Source organism: Oryzias melastigma, linkage group LG22, assembly GCF_002922805.2.
Source record: "Oryzias melastigma strain HK-1 linkage group LG22, ASM292280v2, whole genome shotgun sequence".
Lineage (NCBI taxonomy): Eukaryota > Metazoa > Chordata > Actinopteri > Beloniformes > Adrianichthyidae > Oryzias > Oryzias melastigma.
Genome location: NC_050533.1, coordinates 27,139,231 through 27,162,563, shown reverse-complemented (window position 1 = coordinate 27,162,563; position 23,333 = coordinate 27,139,231). Strand labels below are relative to the sequence as shown.

The 23,333-nt window shown below is 40.5% G+C and overlaps 1 protein-coding gene across 1 annotated transcript in view; it reads right to left on the bottom strand.

Annotated features, from left to right (window-relative positions):
- Positions 1-629: 629 nt before the first annotated feature.
- The window catches only part of myt1lb (myelin transcription factor 1-like, b), a gene marked incomplete at its 3' end in the record, with an annotated part of 113,467 nt that continues 90,763 nt past the window's right edge, over positions 630-23,333 (bottom strand). Inside the window, 6 exon segments of the mRNA XM_036209921.1 lie at positions 630-856; positions 5,054-5,161; positions 7,276-7,366; positions 10,526-10,660; positions 15,749-16,915; positions 20,668-21,122. Of these exon segments, the coding sequence (XP_036065814.1) occupies positions 630-856; positions 5,054-5,161; positions 7,276-7,366; positions 10,526-10,660; positions 15,749-16,915; positions 20,668-21,122 (2,183 nt within the window).

Genomic DNA, 23,333 nt, shown 5'->3' with positions numbered 1-23,333 from the left:
TATAAGCAAATTATAAGCATCTTACTAATGCTTATTAATATCTTATTAATACTTAACAAGCACACCTTAATATAAAGCGTTACCATGATATTTACAGCAGGAAGTTGTGGGGGGGCGTGAAAGAATAAGTTCTTCATGGGGGGGCGTTAGAGAAAATACCTGAGAAATTCTGGACTAGAGAAAACTATTTTTACTCAGTTTCAAATGTCTGGATTAACATCTCCTCTTCCATTTCTGAGCTGAGAGCAGCACGCTCACTGAGGTTCTGCTTGTGCGCGGGCATCACTCACGAGGAAGTAGTCAGTCTCTCTCGCAAGGACTGTTTCTGCTCGTGGAGGAGGAAGGAGCGCTCGCGAGGGTCTGATTTGTCCACGCGGAATGTTTGATGCGTGCGCGCAGACGTCTCATTTCTGTATGGAGTTTGGCTGCATATGGCCCGCGGGCCGCGAGTTTGAGACCCCTGGTTTATAGGCTGTTGTTAGAATGTAGCAAGACCATCTTCACAGAAAGCCACTGTTTGCTCATGGTTTTCTAAATACGTGTGGCCACGTGGACCCAGAGGAATCCTAAGTATACAAATGCAAATTCTACATTGTGAGAAAAAAACATGATGACAGTAGAAAGCGTACCATCGTGTCCTTTGGGTGATGTGTCCCTTTGGCCATGAGCTTTGGGTGCAATGGCCCTTTTCCCATACACATGGTGGTTGTTGCTGCTGTCAAAGGCGCTGTAGTCAAAACTGGTCTTGGAGTACTTCTCCAGTTCCTTGGCCAGGTTGGAGCGGGGCGTGCTGGTGGAAACATTGTTCTTGTAACCATACTGTGGATAGTCCAGTTGTTTGACAAAGCACATAGGCCTGGAAAATAAATGACGAGGTGGTGGAAGTTGGACGGAGGCACTGAACATTGCCCAGGGGAAGGAAAAGAAACTCGGGGTGTGGCTAAATGTGTGTAACCTTTTTAGAGCGGAGAAGAGGGGAAGGAGCAGCATGCCAGCACTCCTGGATTTAGTATGGAAAATGATGGAAAAACATAAAAAGATGAGTATAGGTGATGAGTTGTTTACTCTCTTTCATCTACTGCTTCGATATCCTCGCACTACCATCAACATCAAATAGGTGTTGGATATACCATCAACACCTATTTTTTACTACCATCCCAGACAGCAAGGCCAAGTGGCCCCATATGGTTAGAAAGAGGGCAAAAAGATGTGGGCCCCAGTTGGATTTCTCCACAGTTTCCGCGGTGGCCCCACCTGTGTTTGCCCACATTGGCTTAAGCGGGCACTCAGTGGGCTGACTGCCCAGAGCTAACAGGGTCGCCGCTCAGGCTGCCGGACCCTGGGCAGTGGAGCCAATGTGGGCAAACACAGGTGGAGCCACCACAGAAACTGTAGACAAACCCAATTGGGGCCCATATATTCTGCCCTCTTTTAAACCATATGAGACCCCCTTGGCCTTGCTGGCTGACATATTTTTCGGACTATAAGTTGCTCAGGAGCATAAGATACAGCAGCAATAAATGCATAACAAAGAAAAAAACACATGTAAGTTGCTCTGGAGGATGTCACATTTTTGTGAGAAATTTCTGGGCCAAGATACAAGATTACACAAATAATGACAATAATGAAACAGATAACAATGACAGACTGAATATCTGCACCCTTAACTACCATCACATATTGATGCTCATTTAGCTTCATGAAACAGGTGGAATCTAGTACATTAACACAACGTGAACAATTAGGATAAACTTAGCACAAAGAAAAATACCAACACGTCAACTAAACATCTTTATATCACTAAAATCACTAAATCTGTTAAATTCTTCATATTCTTCATCCTCTGCTTCACTTTAGAACAATTCCAGTTTCAGACTGGATGGTGTTTCTTCTTCTGCACTCTTGTCATGCACACACCTAGAGTGCCCTCTTTTAAAATCACATACAAGTTGCACTTGAGTATAAGTCACACCAGGGCCGGATCTAGCCAGCCTCTATTGGGGGTACAAACAGAATATCAGGGGGGGCAAGTTTAGGGATACAAAATGGTTCCGGTGTAAAATCCTCCCAAGCCTATAAAAAGCCCCAATCTGATAAAAATCCTGTTTTTAGAGTTTTAACATGTCTGTGTCATTTTTCTTCTGAAAGAGAACAAATGTAATAAGAAATCATTTTGTTTTTCCATTTCCGAGTATTTCTCCTTTTAAATCAACCAAACTGTCTTGGACAGACTCTGTTTGAATGAATGATCTTCTTTCCATCAACAGCTCTGCTGCACATGCACTAAACCCTCATCTGTTCCTAGTGTCTAGTTCAGGTTCTGGAGAAGAGAAGATGGTATCTTCACATTGACTGCAGTCAAATGAGCCGCCGTTCACATTTCTGTGGTCAAATCAGCATCACTGGATTTTTGGTGTGAGTTTCATCCAATACTTACGGTAGCAGGACTGAGAACGCTGGAAAATCTCCACCAGACTCCACGGAGCTTCTTGATGTGACCACGGAAATGTGAACGGCGGCTCATTTGACCGCAGTTGGAAAGGATTGTAAATCAATGAAAGAGCATTTTGATGTTAGCTTTGATTATTTTATCAAGAACTCTGAGAAACCAATGATTGAATGTATTGATCACAGTCAATAAACATTGGAGAATTAGCTAAAAGAGTCTTTGGTGAACTGGAAGGAGAAAGAATCAGGATTTTGGAGGAAGTTCTGTCCATGAAGATCTTCACTTCCTCGTCCAGCTGACATCCGGATCAAAAGTCTGTTTGCTTATCTGTCTCATTTTTTTGTCTTTTTTAGGACATCTTATTTATTTATTTATTACTTTGAGTCATTTTTATTCATTTGCAATAGTTTAAATGTGGTTTCTTTTTTGTCTTAAAATATATTTATGTATTTTTGTTGCTTTTTATTGACTTCTTTTAATGTTCAGTTTAGCCATTTATTAATTGGGTTTTTTGTATTTTTATTATGTGTATTTTGTCACTTTATTTTATTTAGATTAGTTTATAAATACTAAACTATTTTAACTATTAAAACAGCCAACAAACTTTCTTTGTAGCAGATGATAAAAAAAAAATCTCTTTTTGTCATCATCAATGTACCAAACCAACAAGTTGCTACTGCGGAAACTCTTGATTCCTGCTTCAAAATTGCTTTAAAAAATCCATGGATGAGAAAATCTTTAGTGATAACAGAATTTATTTTCATCAGCAGGGAATTAGTTCAAATCCAGCATTTGAAATCCTGTTGTGTAGTTTTGGTATTTTGTTGAATCTTTTGTTATTTTCACTAAATTACTCAATACACTTTAAATATTAATCAACAATATCACGATAATTCTTTAAATTTCATAATGTATTTTCCTTATAGATATGAGTTTGTTTTAGTAATAGGCTTCATAGTAGTAAATCACTGATGTAAAATTGAAGAAGATTTCAAATAATATGTGTTATTGTTGCATTTAAAAATTAACAAGAATTTCAATTTTATTTATTTATCCGGGACAGTGGACATTAAATTAACCCAGCAGCTATTTTATATCTGTTGTCCACGGACAAATGTTTAAAAAATATTATAAACAACATAATCTTAAAGTTTATACTAAGGAGCAGAGGCAAATTAAAATTCAATGGAATATGAAAGACAACCCCAACTTCCCACTGTCCTCCTTCATCTCAGGGGCCTTTCCCCCCTGCAGCCGCCTGCTCTCACCGGGGCGTCACAGGTGAGTTATCTCAAACACAGCTAATGCTCCGGTACTGTTAGCTTAGCTGCTACAAACAGCGCTAGCTTTAACAACCAGAAACCTGCGCTTTGTCAACTCGTTTATCGCTTTTTCCTCCACATTACAACGAAGAGAGCAACAGATGAGGACAAGAAAGAGTTAAAATTTTGGGTAATCGAGTCATTTCAGCGACAAACGGCAGATAAAGACAGTTCCGCCCAGCTCTGCTGCAGAGAACCGCATGTCTCTGCCGCTGTGCGCGTGAGCAACGGAGTGAGAGAGGAGGACCCGAGTGAAGCGAGAGGCCACGCCCTCTGTTTTTCTTGTTTGCATGGCGTCACGTTTGGGGGGGCAGTCCTGAAATTTGGGGGGGCATTGCCCCACCCTGGACATGAATAGATCTGGCCTTAAGTCACACCCCTGGAAAAACTAACCAAAAAAAACACGATTTCTCTGAGAAATACGGCACATTCAATGAAAATGAATTCATGCACTGAATTTATAAACCTTTGGGGCAATTGTATTATCTGATGTTCTCTTAGACCAGGGGAGTCAAACTCAATCATATAGGGGCCAAAATCCAAAACACACCTTAGGTCGCGGGCCGAACAGGATAAACATTTATTGAGCACTCTAAAACTACATTTTTAAAACTTTAAAACTGTAACTTTTTAACATAATTGTGAATAATAAAAAGGCAGGAATATTATTCCAGAATAAATCAACTTAAACCTTAAATAACTTTCAATATTTTACTCTCCATAAAAATATATTTTGTCAAAATTATATAAGTTAGAAATGAGCACAAGATAACATCGGGTAATTAATAAGTATAAAATAAAATGATCTGGAGGGCCGGATAGAATTACCCGGAGGGCCGGATCCGGCCCTCGGGCCTTGACTTTGACGTAAAGTATCAAGCAACAACGGTTAAAATCCCGTTTGATTGGAATTTAAAATTCACAAACACTTTTCATCACAGAGTTTTCAAAGCCCTTTAATCTGTCTTTCATTCACTTTTCTTCAAACTGCCTCGTATTGATGAATGAGGTCAGTTTCTCTAAAAATTGTATCAAATTATTTGCCTTGACAGCCGAGTGGAGAAATGAGCGCAGTCTCTTTAATGGATTCTCAGGGGATGGCAGAGCACAAACATGAAACAAAAAGTGAGGTTGGTCTAGTCTCACTTCAACTATGTACAAGAATAAAGGACATGATATGAGGGTCTACATGTGATCAGTGCTTTATGTTGGAACACACGACATACAGAAGGTGCCAGAGTCCCAGCATTGAGACAAAAAAATGAGAAGCGGAGAATACTACCTTAAAACTCGGTCAGATGACTGGTTGGACTTGGGAACATCACAGCTCTGGTGCTTCTCCTGGGCTTTTGCCAGCTTTTCAGCAGCAGCAATGGGGCACCCTGACAGACTGAAATAAGAAAACATCATCTAAGTTGTGGAGCAGGCGTTCTAAAGACAAAACTTCACATTAGATGCATGTTTAGCTTGTTAGGGAGTGGTCGTCAGCCTGTTTACCGGGCTGAAAACAAACACTGCACATCTGTCTGTCAGCCACTCCGACACAACGTTTACCAGTCTGTGCAGAGCCTGAAACCACAGACTACAGTTCACAAAGTCTCTCCTTAAAATGCAAATTCATTAGTTTTCTTTACTATTCCCATTGTATAGCAACATAATTTACAACAGCTTGGATATTTCTGGTTGAGTAGCTTAAAATAATTCTCAGAAAAGATCCTCCCTCATGCTGTGCATTTGAAAGTGCATTCTGCAGGTTGTTTCCTTCAGCACCTGCTGGTGGTTCTCACACACCTACATGCACATAGAACAAGAGAAAGAGCTGGAGCTGGACAGAAAAACATGCACACATTTCACACTCATTTTAATTGAGTTCACATTACATCTTCAATGCAAATTTAGATACTTGTCATTTTGCAAGTCAAATCTTGTTTGTTTTTGATATTATTTTTTTTTACAATCTATTCTCATTGGAGAGAGAATTACCCCAAAATGTGATTTGTGGCAAAATACACAAAATAGGTACTGCAGTGTTTTAAAACATTTGTTCATAGAATCTGCTATTTTTTCTAGATAATGTTGTTAGAAGTAATCTAAGCTCAGACAGAGAGTAGTAACTGAAAAAAGAATGGAATCTGATCAGCTAACATGGGGGAAAGATTACCGAATCAGAAGTTAATAGCTGTAATGTGAGGTCACTCATAACTGCAGCAACAACATGAAGTGTTGAGTTTCTCTACAGATGTGGAGTCCGGTCTGAGGAGGTCAGGAGAAACATTCTGCTGGTGTTGTTTTTACAGGCAGTGCTTACACTTTAAGCTCTAAACATAAGTAAAGGCACATTTCCAGACAACAATCCACCTGTGATGTTCAGAGGATGTGATTAAAGCATGGCATGAACACGCACGGAGCAGCTCTAAAACACAAACATCATTTAGTGATGGAAAAACAAAACAAGAGGGAACATCTGACTTTTAGCATGAAATATTTGAAAGAAAAAAAAACAACAACAAACTTTTAAATCAATTTGTCTACTTAAGCCAAAAACATATAAAGAAAAATGTTGAAAACTTTGTTCTGTTTGGAGGGTATGGCCAAAATGTGGGGAACAAAAGAAGGTTCTGAAACATCAAATGCCATGAATAATTAGGAGCAGGTCTTCAGACTTTCCTGCCATCCAGTGTTGTGACGTGTTTCAACAGTTCAAGTCTTCTCCGACTTAACCTGAGCTCAGCTGACCAAATGTCACCATCCTTACCCACCATAGTTTTCCAGGCAGTAGATAAACTGCAGCACTGGGTCAGCAATGAAAAAATCATCTTTGACAATGGCCTGCAGTCAGTTCTGTTCATGAATACTTGCAATAGCAAGAATGTGCAAGGACAGGGATGTGCAAAGTTGTGAGGCTGCATGGGAAGGTTTAAATCAGTTCATTCTTACAAAGTGAAAGTTTACTGTGTGGCTGTTTGGCTCTGCAGCAGTGTCACTGAGCACAGCATGGGCTGCTTTGGTCCTCCCAGGTCTGCACCTCTCCTGTCACCCCAGCTGAGTGGCAGCAAGGTGCTAATGGTTGCTGCGATGGCTGAGTCCCTGAGCATCTGCTGCGGGTGTCACTCTTTTTTTTCTCCTCTATCACCTCGCCCCCTCCGACAACAGTGGCATGCAGCTATTTCAGTTTCAACCTCCAAACTTGAACCTGATAAATGCTATTTTTGCCATGAACTGATGAACAATTTCTACGGCAGAAGGTGTGAAGTGCTGCATTCTTATCAGCCTCAAAGACATGAGTCAAATGGGAGGTGGCTTAAGTGCTCTGATTATTTGCTGCAACATAGCATCCACACACAAAGAAAAAAATCTGGAAAGAGGTTGGCTTGAAAAGTAATTCAACAAAAAAAGATAAAAACAAGACCAAAGATGGAAAAAGTAAGATTTGAAAAAGGATGGTCAAATGTAATCCCATGGTGAAAAGGGTCATTAAAAGTTCCACATGGGCTGTGTTCTTACCTTCTGTGGGAGTTTCTGTTGCTATTGACATGGCCGCGTCCCGTGCAGCCAGGCGTAGGACACTTAAGAACATTCTCATACATTGCCACAACTTCGCACAGACAGGAGATAGGAGTGAAAGACAGGGAAGGTTAGGAGCCCCTTAACAATCACGCATGAGCTCTATTAGTGTTTGAGGAGTCTGGCATTATAAACATCATTAAGAAATGAACTCAAATGACCTCTTTTTCATTTTAATGAACACCAGTTTGAAAGGGCAAGCAAGGTTTCCCACCATATTGCTTCCACGTATTCAGCTCTTTCAAATTAGTATTCATAGTATGGTGACATTCATGAATAAAAAGATGTCATTTGAGTCTGACACGACAAAGCCAACAACAGACAGGGATGGGAAGTTTGGGCCATGCAAACAGCTTGTAATCATGCAAAGCATTAGCCTTAAAATCAGTGATGGAGGCAGACACATGGAATACAGCTTCTAGATAGACTGTGCTATGCTGTCATCTGAGCATTGTTTAAGGCACACAACTCAGTCTTCAATACCGTTTACCATTAAACAGCCCATAATGCTCTCAGATCCCCTTGGCAACCAGCCAATTAAATGAATGCTCTATAGATGTCCAAGAGGAGTCGAGAGAGTGGCAGGCAGGAGTGTGAGGGGAATCTGAGTCGCCTCCATACGCACGGCGTGCGGTGCCAAACCCCACCGGCATCAGCTTCATCATTATCACCCCTCAAACTTTGACCCCCTCATCATCCTCCTTCCTCTACATACTAATTGGTGTTCAGTGCAGGTAATTGGACCAAACCCTCCACCTCAACATGCCACAAGCCCATACATTATGCATATCTCAGGTTGCTCTGCCCTCTGCCAAGGGACAAAGAGAGCAGCACAAACTGTCGCTTTGCTCCGTGGCCACAGATGAAAGAAGACATTGGAAGCGAAGAGACGGATATGAAGCAAATAATGCTCCGTTTAAAGCCCAGCTTCCCTGGAGCTGCTTTGTTACATATGTGACACTTGAGTTGGGCAGCTTAATGCTCGCTTTCAGCCGTAACAACACGGGAGCATTTGTAACGACTACTGGAGGTGCATTGCTTGGGACAGATTATTCCATTGTGTGTCACTTTTAAAACCTGAATACTTTCCCTTTTCTTCTTCATTCATGAAAATTCATGTCCAAAATTCTTAAAATAGAGCATGTACACAAAAACAAGAGGTATCCTGAATTGAACTTGAAAGACCAATTTTGTGAGTATTTTACTTCGGTAAAAAAGGGCTATCTTTATGAAATCAGAACAAGGATGAGAAATTCAGCGAAACGTTTTCCTTAGAGCTGACATATTCAACATATCAGAATATGCTGATGAAGATAAAGACATTGAGGATGCATAGTGCCTTCAGTTAAACCAATAGCATGAATGACACTGGAATCACGCCTGTGATTAAAGTCCAACCATCATTTTTTTCTATCGTAAAATTGTTCCCAGTGATTTTAAAATTATGATTATGAAGTTTTTTGTCAAAATCAAATATGTTGTCGTGTTTAAGACATATTTTATGCCCAGCCACAGTAGCTCATTAGAAATACTATTCTAGGTTGTGGGTGGGACTTCTGACACAGAGCAACTCGCCCCCCCTCCCCGTCGCTGAGACCTCCGTTTGCACACTCATGCACGAGCTTATAGCCACAAGCTAACATTAGGGCACAAAAATAGCAACAACCAATACTGGATCAGTCCAGCCGTACAGTTGGGAGCCAGAATCACAATTCGCTACGACACAAGTGCTGAAGCCTCATCATGACTCCAGAGCGTGGGCGGGCCTGGGTGCGTGCAAGGGAGGAGCAGACTTTGGCACGCCTGTTTCAGTAGCTGCGTCATTAGCTTGAGCTTTTTCTAGCATCCAGTTTTCTGATCCAACACAATTTGAAATAACAAATACTCAGAAACGCAGCTTTAATTGTTAATAATTTTACATCGGTCCTCTACTATGAGAAAAATTCTACAAGAACATGTTTAGAACACAAAAAAGACAACTCTCACTGGAGTGAGTCTTTAACAACTTTTTCTTTTCAAAGATGTTTTTTTAACCAAACAAAAGCATTAAGACAGAAAATGAAGTAGATTTATTTTAAATCAGATACACTTAGATGTGTGTGTGGGCTTCATATTTTGACCAAAGTGTGGTTTTCTGTTTATAATCTACAGCATTAGTGGTATCACTTTCCCAAAAAGTCTAGTTGGAGCGATGTGAGGAAGAACACTGACCTCATCTTCCCAAATATCCAGTGACAATCAATTCAGGACCATTCCCAGTTCTATTTTGGAGTCTTGATCCCACACAAGGTCGGCTGCTCAGCATGTTTTTTGCATTTTTAAGAATTTCTTTACAAGTCTGCTTTGTAGTTGGTCTTTGTCAACCGTGAAAACTCCTTTTATTTCTAATGCACTTTGGTCAAGTCAAAAGTTTACCTCAACTTGGTCACTGAAGTGAACACACATTTCCTTGTAAGCTTTTGTTAAGCAGCTGGAGGAAGTGCAGACAGAAAGAACAGCCTAGCTCAGGACTCAAAAGGGGAACCTCACATTTCATTTTATTCAGGGCCAATGTTTATTGTCACCTCACATGACCTGCTGCTTGCATGAGAGTATCTGTCCATAGAGAGGAGCTTATCTAAGCAAGGAATATGAATATCAATTCTATTAAGTCTGTGAGCAATTTCAAGTTTCATAAAACAGGGAAACTATAGCTCAGTTAAAGTCCAAAAACTGATGAAATGAATAAAGAAAGCTGCATTCAACCTTTTCCTTAAATGCACCGACATGCTGTGCAGGAGCATGTAGCTCACATGTTAAACCTTTTTCAGTGACAAAAAGCAACCACCATGACTCATCATGTTGTCTTGGTGTTTGGCTCATTTATGTAGACAAAAACATAAGATGGATCTTGTCCATAGCACTGCATCACCAGGGCTCCTTTTGCCATCTCATAACACAGCACATCAAGCACAGAATCAGATGAATGCATTCTTAAACAGACATGTATTTTGCAAGGGGTCACAAGACAAGTGCACATGCAACCCATCTGCCCCCCCACCCCCTCACTGCAGCCTGTGCTCCAATCACAACAGTAAAAAGACACCACCAAAAAAAAAAAACTGAAATTGCTGGTAACATGCTAAATACTGAACATAGATAAACATTAGGGACACACTTTGGGTAGAAGTTGTGATGCTGGTATACTTACTCTCTGGTGGCACCCTGTCCTTGTGTGGACAGCCGGACAGGCTGCGGTGATGGGGGTACAGGCCCGTCACATGACCTGTGCCGTCACAACCTGGGGTTGGACACCTGCTTTCCTTCTTGTCTGCGCGTGAAGGATCTGTGCCCACAGAGTAGCATGAATGAGATGGAGCGTTACCATGAAAGCAGAAATGTCATAATTGAGTTTAAGCACATCATTGATACAAGCCGCTTTTGAAAAACATATCCAAACTTTCAAGTCAACAGGAATCACAAAAATCCCAAGGGTTGAAAAGTCAAAAACTACAATGCTTCTATAGACAGAACAGCCCAGTTCACTCATAGCTGAAGGAGGAAACACTGACTTTCAATGAATATACAGTACATTCAATGAATATATTTTGTTATTATTTATTTGTAAAAAAACATTTAAAAATACAGAAAGGTATGATTTAAATATTTGTTTTGATGACTCTATACATTTTTCTAAACCATATTTTTGGTCTGAAGGTGAAACCTGGTAGTATATGAGGAGAGACTGCAGGAGACGTGAGTGGAAAAGTATGTCCTGGCTGGGCTTCAATCAGTGAGAGAGCAGCAGTGAAAACCTCCTGGATATGTATATATACACTAAAAAACACTAAAAAACCTCTCCACATTTGCTAGTATCTTTTTCTACACAAGAATGCTGGGTTCATCTTGCAGTCCTACACACTGTAGACTCAATGAATTTAAATGTATTACTGCAACACTATACCACACTCTTAATTCAGACTCAAAAAGAATTTTTGGAAAATATTCTGAACCTGTAATGCTATGAATTAGAGTAAAAGTCAGTAAGGATGTTTATAGATAATATCTATTTTGCAGGCAAGCTTTGCTGAGACCATATCTTTTAAACCTAACAAAAGCATTTTTTAGTGTTGCTTGCTAGTGTTGACGGTGAATATTTTCCCTCACTGGCCTTCAGTTGCTTTAGTTTTTAGTAAACTGGGCTGTGACTACTTGCAGCAATCTACCAAGATATCTTTGTCAAGGCTCTGGGACCATTTGTATCCCTAAATATTCCAAAACGTGATTTTTTTGCTATTACAATACAATGGTGCTATAGCAAGGGTCACACAGAACATTGCACTGCATGTGCTACAATTTGGACCTAATTTGCTTGCAGCCTCTTGGACAGCCAGACAGGAAGTTGCTTTCCAGACAGGATTTTCAGCATGACTTCAAGAAAACAGTGATCCAAAAAGAGCTTTTTTGGTTAGAATTGTGTGCTTGCAGCCTGCTAGCCCAACTTTGATCAGTACCACATGTTCGGTAAGTTGTGTAGGTAAGTTAGATGAACCACCTTAGCGTAAGCAGCACATCCCAACAGAGCATTTGTACTGTATACATCCTCTACAGTGAGACAGATGATGTGTAAAAATAGTAAGTTTGATTGAGAAATATGAGCGGAAACAGATTTTGTAAAATAAAAATTTAAGTGAAAATATCTTTGTAGAAGAGATAGAAGGAAAAGTTCAATGAAATCCTGTAAACATTGAATGACAGACAATTTTAGGATCACAGACAACAACATTGCTGTTTCAGTGGTTTGAAAAGACCTCATCTCCTAAGGATGAGTCTGTTTTGAGAAATCACAAGCTGCCATATTGTGGAACCACACAATATACACATATTTCTAAAATGTTGCAGTAGTATCTGGGATTTTAATTACCAGCATTCAAAGTCTGGGTTGAATAAGAATCACTTTATACCCATATTATGCTAGATATTATATAAATATCTGGTTCAATTAAAATAAAAACTTTCTGTTAAGTCAAAGTGTCGATCACCACCTCAACTTAATTTGGTTCAAACCAGGAAGTACCAAATGTTGCAGATCCTCAACATACAGTAATGAGGTGAGCTTTGAGAGTTTCCGTCCTGGGATGTATCCAGTCTGTCACGTATTTATGTAGAATGACAGGTCAATATTCTTTAGCTTTGGGGTTATTCAAAGGGATATTTTGTTTTCTACTACATACTAGAAGAAAGCATCTATTGGGTTATGCAGCATGGCTCAAGGGCTGTGGTGAGGGCCTATGTGTTCCGGGGCCGGTGGGTGTGGTGGTGATATGGATGGATCCCTACATTACTGTTTCCTCACTGCTGTGCCAAGCCATGTGTTTGTTTACACGGTTAATAGAACTTGTTTTATGTTTTCATACGAAGGCTTGAGGTGCATGCTGGGAGGGTGGGGGGTGGGGCCGAGATGGGTGTTAGGATGAATATGTGCATATGTTGGGTGGGTGGTGGACGGAGTTGAGGTGGGATGTTGGTATGATTAATTTCTGTAAATCACTTTTTTTACTCTTTTATGTTTTTCTTTTTTTTTGTTTTTGTTGTTTTTTTTTTATGTACGGCACTTTGAACTGCCTCAGGGCATGAAAAGCGCTTCATAAATAAAGGTTGATTGATTGGTTGACTGATTGAAATGCTACAAAATAACTATAGTTGAATTGACTGTATTTTGATAAACCATAAACACAAACCATTTTGCACAGACTTGGTCAAAAACTGTATTTTATCAGACAATCAGAAGACTGGGTTGATTTGTTAACCACCTGTTCATTTTGTGCCAGGCTGTGTCAGCGAATGTAGTCAGCAGAAACTGAGTAAAGAAGAATTTGGGACAATGGTCTTTGTGACTCTTTTAAAAAGATTTTAAAGCTAATGTTCTAAAAATCCAGCTCAACAAAAGCAATGCTCTGTCATTTACAAAACCACATCCAGACCTTCATACACTTGGATTTTCCTTTCAAATCCCAATTCATCAGGACAAAAAAAGTCAGCCTGAGAGTTTCCCTACAGTTTGTTGCCAACATGACGTACAAAAGCAGTAAGAACTGAATTACTAGTAGAGGCTCTCAGAGTACAAACTTGAGAGGTGGCGCTGAGCACACCTGATCACTCATGCATCATTCATCACAGACATCATCATCCTGTTGGACCGACATCCATTTATGCCACATGTGAGTTAGAAAGAGTATTGCTATGTCATGTCTGGCTCAAGTGCAATTAAGGCAGAGGAATGTCATGTTGATAGGGAACTTTCAATGCATGTAAAAAGTGTCTCTTTATAATGAGCCCTTTTGAGGAACATCATTACTTTTGCTCGTGATGTTTCTGTTGTATGTTAGAAATCATTTTCTCTTCATGTGAGTGCATGCGCACACAGACGTGATGCTTATTCTTCCTGCAACACATCTATTCCACAAAGCGGAGGCAGCCAAGTGGAAGGCATATTAGAAAGCAGGGGATATTGATTGTGGCTGGGGACGGTCTGTGCTTTGCATAGTAAATGGTTGCCATTACCATACCATCTCTGGATAATTAATGTGCAGTCAGTGAGCCTGTCGTTCCTTATCGGTCATTCTGATACTGTTCAATTTTCATCTCAACCTCATGCTTCTTTTGGGGAACAGATCTCTTCTGGAAGCCCCCCTTTGTCAAGTTGTTTTATAAATCACACAGAGGAACCCTGATCATTGAGTGTCTGCTACTATCTTGCCTCAGGACAGATGCTATCGCCATGCAACTGCCTCCCGCCCTCTCATTATTCCAACATTATCCAGACACAAAGGCCATGGAAAGCTCTTGAAATTAGCATTTGTGTGGCATTTAAGTTGCAGTATAAACCTGCAGTGAGTTGTGTGGCATTTGAGGTGTAAAATCCTCCTGCTGTGAATTAGCATGCTATTATTTGTTGCTCTCCACAGACATTGACACAACTATTTAGCTCAGTAAAGACTGTTGGTCATTGTACAGAGCAAAAGGAGAAACAATAAAGATCCACTCCAATGAAAAAGTCCTTGTAACCTTTTGTCATGATGGAGGACGTGTGAAAAACTAAGATTAAAATTGTGTCTTTGATTATGCTTTATTCGAATTGCGGTGAATCGGGAGCAGAAGAAAAAAATGCAGTTTGAAGAAGTCTGTAGCTGTATTTAGCTGTGATTTTCATGCTACAGTTGATGGGCCACAAACTTCCTGCTCCGCTCCATTCTGATCATCCACTTGCAGACAAATAGATCCATGAACATCCCTGTTGACCCAAAGACGTCCTCTTTACTCAACTCTATCTCCAGAACAGAACAAACAGATTTTATATGCAAAGCAAAACTTTGATAAAAAGTTTGATCTTTTATGAGTTAAAAGCACATATTATCTGAACAACATTGGTTACTAGCTGTCCAGAACTGCACTGAGATGATCCTGTTTAGCACAGAGCATCTTTTATTTTGAAAATAAAGTAAAAACAAAACAAACAAAAAAAAAAAAATCAAATTTTGAGAGATGCTAGGTTCTTTTTATTTTTTGCTTTTGTTTGTACCATATAATAGAAATTATTCATATGTATTATTCAAGGTTGCTGACCCCGGGTCTAAACAAAGGACTGATGGGAAATTTGCACAAGCGTACTCCACCCACAACTCAGAGGTGAGTTTCTTGTGAACTCCTGCTGCTCTGCAGGAACCATATCCTAGAAAATAACACAGGGGTTTTGATTTTGACAGAAAGCAGCATCATCACAATTAAAAAAACACTTGGAACGCTTTGAAAATAGATCAAAACACGATTGGAGGGGACTTTCAAGGTAAAAAAAAGAGGTTTTACAGTGGGTGCAAATGACAGTTTAGTGACTGTCAAACACAGTCTGTTGGATTGTTTTGACATGTCTACCTTGTGAGTCAATAAGTAAGTACAAAGCGCCTTGTTCCCCACAGAAAGGGCCTCCTGTAAAAGGAGAGGGCCTGTGTTTAGTATTTTTCCTCCCAAGTGCTTGTGCAGGTTTAAAAATAGGCAGCTTTACCCCAAGCTGCATCACAGGGATGAGATTTGCAGTCCTAACAGGCCATGCAGATTGCCATTACTTATGCCTGACAAGACTACCCTCTGATGTTTCCATGCTGGCCTATTTTAACAACATAAGCTGCTGCTGCCGCTCATGCTGTTACCAAGATACGAATTTCCAAATTGGCTGAAAAAGCTTGTCCTGGGGTTATAGTGGGGTTTCCAGAATGCATGTGGGATGTGTAGTCTCTAGGGCAGATGGAATACTGAGCCAAATGCAAGCACACAAACATTTCACCTGAGCTTTTCAAATGAGGTAAACATGTCTTTTGTAAGCTAGTAGAATCTGGGTGAGCATCTGACCGTGTCCATCTGTGAAAGAGGCCCTCACCTTTATGGAAGAAAGGCTTCTTCATGCCATCAGGAAGACGGGCTTTACGCTCCACGCCGTAGCCATGCCGTGGGCCATGGTCTTCATGAGCATACCTCACTCCATCTCTTCTGGCCGCCTCGGCAGCAAGCTTATCTCGCATCGCCTTTGCACGCTCCGACTCTAGTGCAATTGCCTTCTCTAGAAGAGACAAATTACCCTTTGTCATGTCAAAGACTTCCTCCGATCGGTCCGATGTGATGGAAGCAGTGTCTTCATCAAAGTCCCTGTGGCTGGTGTGATAACGCTCGTCCTGAGCACAGCTGGAGAAAGCTTTGGAGCGTGGACTCAGTTGCTCCTCCAGCTTCATAAGATTATCCATGTCTGAATAGTTTCTATCAAGAGTTCGCCTGTTATCTTGGCTGTTGTGGAAATCTCCATACCCATGGTGCTGTGGTTGTTGACTGGGGTCCCCACATGAGTAATGATTTTGTTGGGATGGTCCGTTTCGGTCAACAGACTTTGTTTCACTTAGTTTCCGAGCCAGGTCAAAGCACTGGTTTCGTAGGCACTCCAGACTGCTTAAACACACTTCTTCATCACTTCCCTCAGTTTTACCACTATTGGTGGTCTTCATTTGTCCATTACCACCACTGTGGGAGTAGTTAGTCTGGCCCCCAGGTCTGGCAGACTCATCAAACTCCTGTCCATCTAAACTGTCAGACAACACTGCACCATGGCCCTGTGCAAGGAGTTTAAGAGAGTCCACCGTTTCCCGAACAACATCACTTTCAACGTCCAAACTCAGATCTCCTCTCTGTGATTCACTCTCTTCTTCTTCATCCTCCTCCTCTTCTTCTTCATCCTCCTCCTCATCCTCCTCATCTTCCTCTTCTTCCTCTTCATCCTCTTCTTCCTCCTCTTCCTCCTCCTCCTCTCCCTCATCTTCAGCACTGTTGGGGGAGTTGCTATTCATTTCGGACTCTGTCATGGCACGATTGGCAGCATCTTCTGCAATCTTGCCCAAGTTGAGGAGGGACTTGGCTACAAGTTCATCGTAGTTTTCGTACTCATCATTGTTGTTGTCATCCTTCTCCAACGCAGGGCCAAATTTGCTAACTGCACCACTGCCTCCACCCCCACCTCCGCCTCCACTGTTGCTCTCTCCAGGGCTCAGCTGATTGTCCTCTGTTGAAAAAAAACAACACATCATTGTCCCGTTCTTTTTTAGTGTTCAATGTTACTAATGAATCTGATTTCTGGGCTTGGTCTATGTAAACTGGAAAGGGAAATACTTCTTCCCCACATGATTTACTTTAAACAGCAGCTTATGCTCTGAATTGGGTCACAATGGCAAGAAGTTTGGACAAAATCTCAGAAAAAGACTTAGTCTTTTTCTGAGATTTTGAACCAATCTGAGGATTTTTAACTAGTGAACACATTATCATTGAAGTTTCTCATTTTTAGAGTATTTACCTCCATGCTTCTGATTGTCTAGGGGCTTCAGTGAATAGATTCAAACATTTGTTTAGTCAAACCCCAAACATTGTCATTGAAAAGGTATCCTAAAATCTTTACATTTAAGAAGAACTGTTGATAGAAATTGTAAAGAATATTTTCCCGCAGGTAGCACAATAAACCCCAGTCACCAGTCATTTATCTCTTTCCTAAAAAGTTCTCTTCTCATTCAGTAATCAGCATTTTCAGAATTCTATTCAGTTCTTAATTGATTCTGACAGACTGCAAAAGGTTACTGAACCTCTTCTGTCAGTAATTTTAAGCACTCACTCCTGGAGCACTTCCAATTTCTCTTTTGCGTTTCTGCCCTCATCCACCAAAAGCACATTGCTCACATTGGTGTTACATTTGCCACTTACATTCCTGTGCAGAAAACAAACCCAAAGGGCTTCTCTTACACTCATGCATACATCAGATGAATACGCAGTGAGTTTCCTAATCACCTTAGTTTCGCACAAACAAATTCCAAGACAAAAACAGGATAACATTGTAAACAGAAATCATTTATCCGAAAATAACAGATTCACGTGAAATTACAGAAAAAGTCATGAAAATCTGTTGCATATCTAAGTGAATCTTTTATTTTCCATCCAATGGAGGCAACAAAGGATTGCTGTTTGAATGGTGAGGGCTTTAGAGCAGGAAGAAGGAGGAGTCACAAATGACCCGGCACACAGATCACCAGAGTGGGGCTTCCGTCAGCAAACTCCTGCTCCAAAGACGTGATTTTTGATGGTATGAGACGTGGCACATGGAGGCTAATACAGAGCAATCAAGGCACACAAAGGTGCATAGAGAATGGAATCAGTGGAGAACTGAGGCTCTGCTGGATTTGAAAAACACATTTTAAATGGAAAATTTGTTGCAAAGTTTAACTTTGAAATATTAATATGAATACAGAGACTTTCCTTTTTAAAAATATAAAATGATTTAACCCTTTAACACCTGAAGTGTCGCTGGTGACGCTTAAACACAAAATCTTTAACATGCTGTAACTTTTCCACCATGAACACAATCAGCATAATTCCAGTAGATTGTGGCGCCGCTTTTCTCCTTCAGAATCTACTGGAATTACGTTGATTGTGTTAAAAAAGTCGCAGTAAATCAAAGAACATAAACACTGGAGCTCCGGGGCTAAAGTGTTAAGAGAACAGCAAATCTGAAGAAATTAAGTTAGGATAAAAAGTGAAGGCGATGATACAATGACAAGTTTAAGATCTTGATGCTGGAGGCTCAAAAGAACAATGGTTTGTAGTTTTTTCACCTGTCTGTGAGAAAATGAGTGCATGGCTGCTAAGATGCTACATCCAGCCTTTCTGTGGGTTTAGCTGTGCACCAAACACTTTTAACACACTGCTCTCTCAGAGCTTCACTCTTAATTGGACTTGAAGGCAGTGTCAGGTCCAATCGTGATGCGGGGGTGCAAAGCAGAAGCTGCTGGAAAAAAACCTGCCAGCTCTGGTGTTGGGAATATCACGAGGGGAAAGACTAGATAACATATGGGGCAAAATGTTTGTAATATGTCAGAACAAACGTTTGAACCTATGCTCGGACTAGCAACATCTAAAGGTTTTAGAACAAATATGCTATTCATGAGTAAAACCTATTAGAATTCTAACTTCCTGTTTTTGGGGTTAGCCAATGCTAAACCATTATTTACATTAATGTAGCCCTGTCATCATTTTAAATTTTGTTTTGTCATTTCAGACTAAGTCACTGCTCCTGTTTTTTTAATATAGATTTGGTGAGATAATATTGAAAGCATTTTAATGCAGATGTTCGTGTAATAGAAATATTCATTCATTGTCTTAATGAATGAATAAGCTGCACAACCAGAAAGGACGGAAGTGACTATGACTTTAAAAAGTCTCCATAGTCAAGAATTAATCCCTTATTGATCCATCTCGTGATGAATGAAGAGACTGGGAGATTTAGCCTAAACGAGGCAGATGCTTTGAATATGCAGTACTAACATCTGGCTCATCATTCTTACCCAAATACATTTGTGTAACTAGGTTTAAACAATGTCAAAGTCAGAAATCAAATGGATTCCCTAGTTGAAGGCTCCTGATGTAAGCCTTAGTCAACGCGTTGTTTCTTGGTTTCACAGGGATTTCCTCCAGCCTGGTCAGACGGTTGTTAGTCATGGCGTGATGAACAGGTGTCCGAAACTACATTACAAAGGGAGTTAGAACCAGAACGTACAATTATCCCAAAGGTTACATGGTGGCTTTGGATGCTCAGCTGTTAGAGAGCAACTCCTTCAATCAAAATAATAGATGGCTTTGTATGTATCTATAAATATTCCTACTCTGCACATATTCAGAAACTGAAAATTCCAGCTGTTTCTATTAGGGCTGGATATTGATTATAATTTCCAGAAATTATTCGATTTGGTTCACAAGAGCCTGAATAAATTTGATTCAAGTTTTTATTAGATTCTATCAATTCTTCAATTCATTTCAATTTTGAGTTTACACATTTATACACATTTGTTCAGAGATATATTATGAATCTACTTTATGATGTGAATATTTATAGTAAATATGAAAATATTTATAATAATATATATGTTTTACAGTTCACATCCTGTAAATGTATCAGTGAAATAATGAGATTGTTAATATCATCCAGTGTTACATGGATTCTCTAAAGGAGAAGTTCTAACTAAAATGTTCAGATCATTAACATTGGAAACATTGTTCTGCTTCTCCTGGAGGACGTTTCAGTTTGACCACTAGGTGGGGATCATGCTATAGCAGTACACCTTATTCTAGAAGAAGAAAGTATGAGCAAAAATCGCTGTTTTAGACCACAAATAATTACTTTCAAAAATATTTCCTTAAAAGAGTTTAGAAAATTCATGTCAGTGAGTTTATAAAGATATTAATTTAGTCAGCAATGTGTGTTTAGGTCGACCAAGCGTTAGCATTAGCCGTCCTATGGACAATTCCATTAAAGTTAGCATCAAGCTAGCGGACTTTAGCTTTATGTGCTAAATTGATTGATATTTTTATGAAATGATTGGTGATCTTTTAAGCTTAAATCCATTCAAATCAATGAATCAAATGTATTATTGACACAGCCCTAGTATCTATAATTTAAATGATTCATCAATAGTGTTGAAATGAACGGAAGCTGTGGTGACCAGTTAAGGCAAAATATATGTATATGTTTTATATATATAAATATGTGTTATTGCTTTTGCATCCCTGTGTTTGAATCATAAAACCAGAGTTTTGATGTAGCTTTAGAGTTGCAGAAGTCTAAATTTTTGACTCAGATCTTTCATGTTTTGTTTTATAATAGCAGTTGACAAACAAGAAAAATGTCTGTTTTGTGAATTTCTTTTCAATGTTTTTGTGACTCCCCTTCAGCCCCATCCAACATGACCACACTCCCACCTCAGAGCATGTTCTCACCTTGCCCCAGATTTTGCTCTTCTTCCTCCTCTTCTTCATCGTCCTCATAGTCTACCTCCTCGATTGCTTCTTCCTCCTCGTCTTCTGCCTCCTCTACCCTCACTTCATCACTCTCTTCCTCCTCTTCTTGCTCCACTTCTATGTCCTCTTCTTCTATCTCCTCCTCTTCTCCCCGGTCTTCCCCTTCCTCATTTTCGTGCTCCATCTGTTCTACATTGTAGTCCATGTAGCCTCCCACATCTTCCTCTTCCTCCACTACTTCTGCTCCCCCCTCCATAGCTCCTTCCTCCTCTTCTTCCTCCCTGTCGTCCATCTCCTCGGTCCCATCTGTCTCGTAGCACTCCTCCATCGTGGAGTTGTCCATGTCATTAAGTAAGGTGCTCCTCTTTGGAGAGGTATCCAAGGGTTCTAAATCTAAACTCTTCCTCTTCTTGGCTAAAGGGCAGCCGTACACACTGCAGGGAGACACAAGATTGTAGCTGTTAGCTTCGAGCACCACATGCCTGCTCAAAGTAATTACTATAATCATTTAAATGAGGAAATCTTTCTTAAAAAGCCGCATTTAAAAACTGAGAAAATTGCAAAACTGTTTTAAAAAAAACTTTGCTAAAGCCTTTATGTTTTTGGTCATCGTCACAATTTGATTGGATAAAAACTAAAGAGCAATTTTTTTTGTTTTGTTGAAAACAGCAACAATGGATGAATTAGAGATTTACAGTGTATCAGTTTGTTGTGGGAAAACTGAACCTGTGTCAAAAAGTCAAACAAAGGTGAACTAGTGTTTGCTTGCTCAAAAAAATGAGAAGTGAAACAGACTCCTGACAGGAACAAGCTGAGAATTAAACACCAGTAAGTTTGTTCTGGCAGGAATGGAATCAAATCAAACATGATGTGGTCATTTTCACGCAGCTATGGGCTGTCCCTGGGTCATGTCGGGTCAAATCTTTTAGGTCAGCGTATTGTGAGAAAGTGGTTGGTCTGTGTGGCGTTATATACATTTCAGAAAAGAAAAGTAATTATGAAGGAAATATATGAATATTTTCTGTTTTTCCATTTCTATTTCCAGTATTCATCCAACACTGACTCACACTTCCCTCACTCAGCTGGGATGTCAGCTGGGGGGCTTTAATTTAACCTAGCTCAGAAATCTGCTAATCGTCTAACACTGGCATGTACCCCCCACAACTGAAGGTCTCCATGTATTCATGTGAACCTGCATAGAAACCATTCCCTTCCTGACAGCGTCTTCCCGACAGCAGCCGAGATCCCTGAGACAGTCAGAAAGTGAAAGGGGGGAGGGAGGGTTGTTGGGCTGCAGCACAGTGATCAATAGCGCTTGCGACCAAACATCTCAAAAGCACATTAAAATGCCACTCATCCTGGTCCCTCTGTTAAGGTCCCTCTCCAAATAAATCAAGGAGCGGTCCCGGTGGGTTCACCAGCTGCCAAGACAGGCAGGAGAGCAGCAGAGGTGGGGGAGTGGGGTGGGGCAGGGGGGGGTCCACTCGGCTTCTTACCCTTACTTTCATGTTTGAGATTCCAGGTCATCATTTTTCTGTTTTCATAACAACAATAATAATAATAGCACAGCATTCAAAGAGCATGCTTCTATCAGTCTCTAGGCTGCACAGCAGACAGCAAACATTCACACATTTCTGCAGCACTCGATTCTCTACCCTCAGGTCAAGCTTCGGGTCGGTTGGTCTGCCATTTAGCATTCACCAGCACAATCTATAATCTCTTTTCTTGAAAAGATCAGATTAGGACTGTGCAGAAAGAACTGGTAGGATTTCAAATCTTTTAAAAACTTTTTTAAAGGTTGCAGCTACAATATATCTGCACAGTGAAAACAATCACCTCCCTGCATGTAAATTAATTTGAATGACCTAATTGGTGTTGAACAGTTTCATCCAGCATCCTGATTATCCCTGAGCTGTCAGGCTGCTGCAGCGGGATGATTGCTCTGCTGCTTCTCAGCCCCACAATGACTAAGCCACAGGAAGCCTCCACATCTTGGCAATCCCACATTCCCTGGCGCTGTCTTTGCATGACCTTGGCTTCAAGATTCATGCATACATTCAGTGGAGAGGCACTGCATCCCACTTACTGTGCTCCATAATTAAAATTCCCAAAATAATTACGTGGTGTTTAAATTGGGAAAAGATAAACTCCACAGGGCAGATTCCTCCCTTTGCATTGTCCCCTGGCAGAGGGAAAAAACCACAGAAGAGGGGGGGACAGCGTGACAGGTGGAGGTAGAAGAAAAAAAGCTTCAGATTGCAAAAAGAGCCTTTTGTATGGACTGAGCATTCTCAGCATTCCGAGATGTAATACATTATTTTTACAGTATCAACAAGAGGCAATTTAATGCAGAATAAATCCTTCTTGAAGCACGAGAGGGCTTTTAAGTTGTGGAGCATAAACGTGAGGGAAGTGGAGAGAAGTGGCAAGAGGGTAAGGCTCCTGTTTGCCTAATTTTGGTCGACAGTTGAATGACTGCTGGAATGTGACAGAGTCCCACGGTGCCTTTATTAAACGTCATATTAGTGGCTGTTCACAGCAGGGGCACAAGCTTTAACCCGTCATTAGCATGGTGCACTATTTGTCTCTCAGATGAAGGTATGCTGCTGCCACTGCTCTCCTCCTTTTTCCCTGTTATCCAGCAC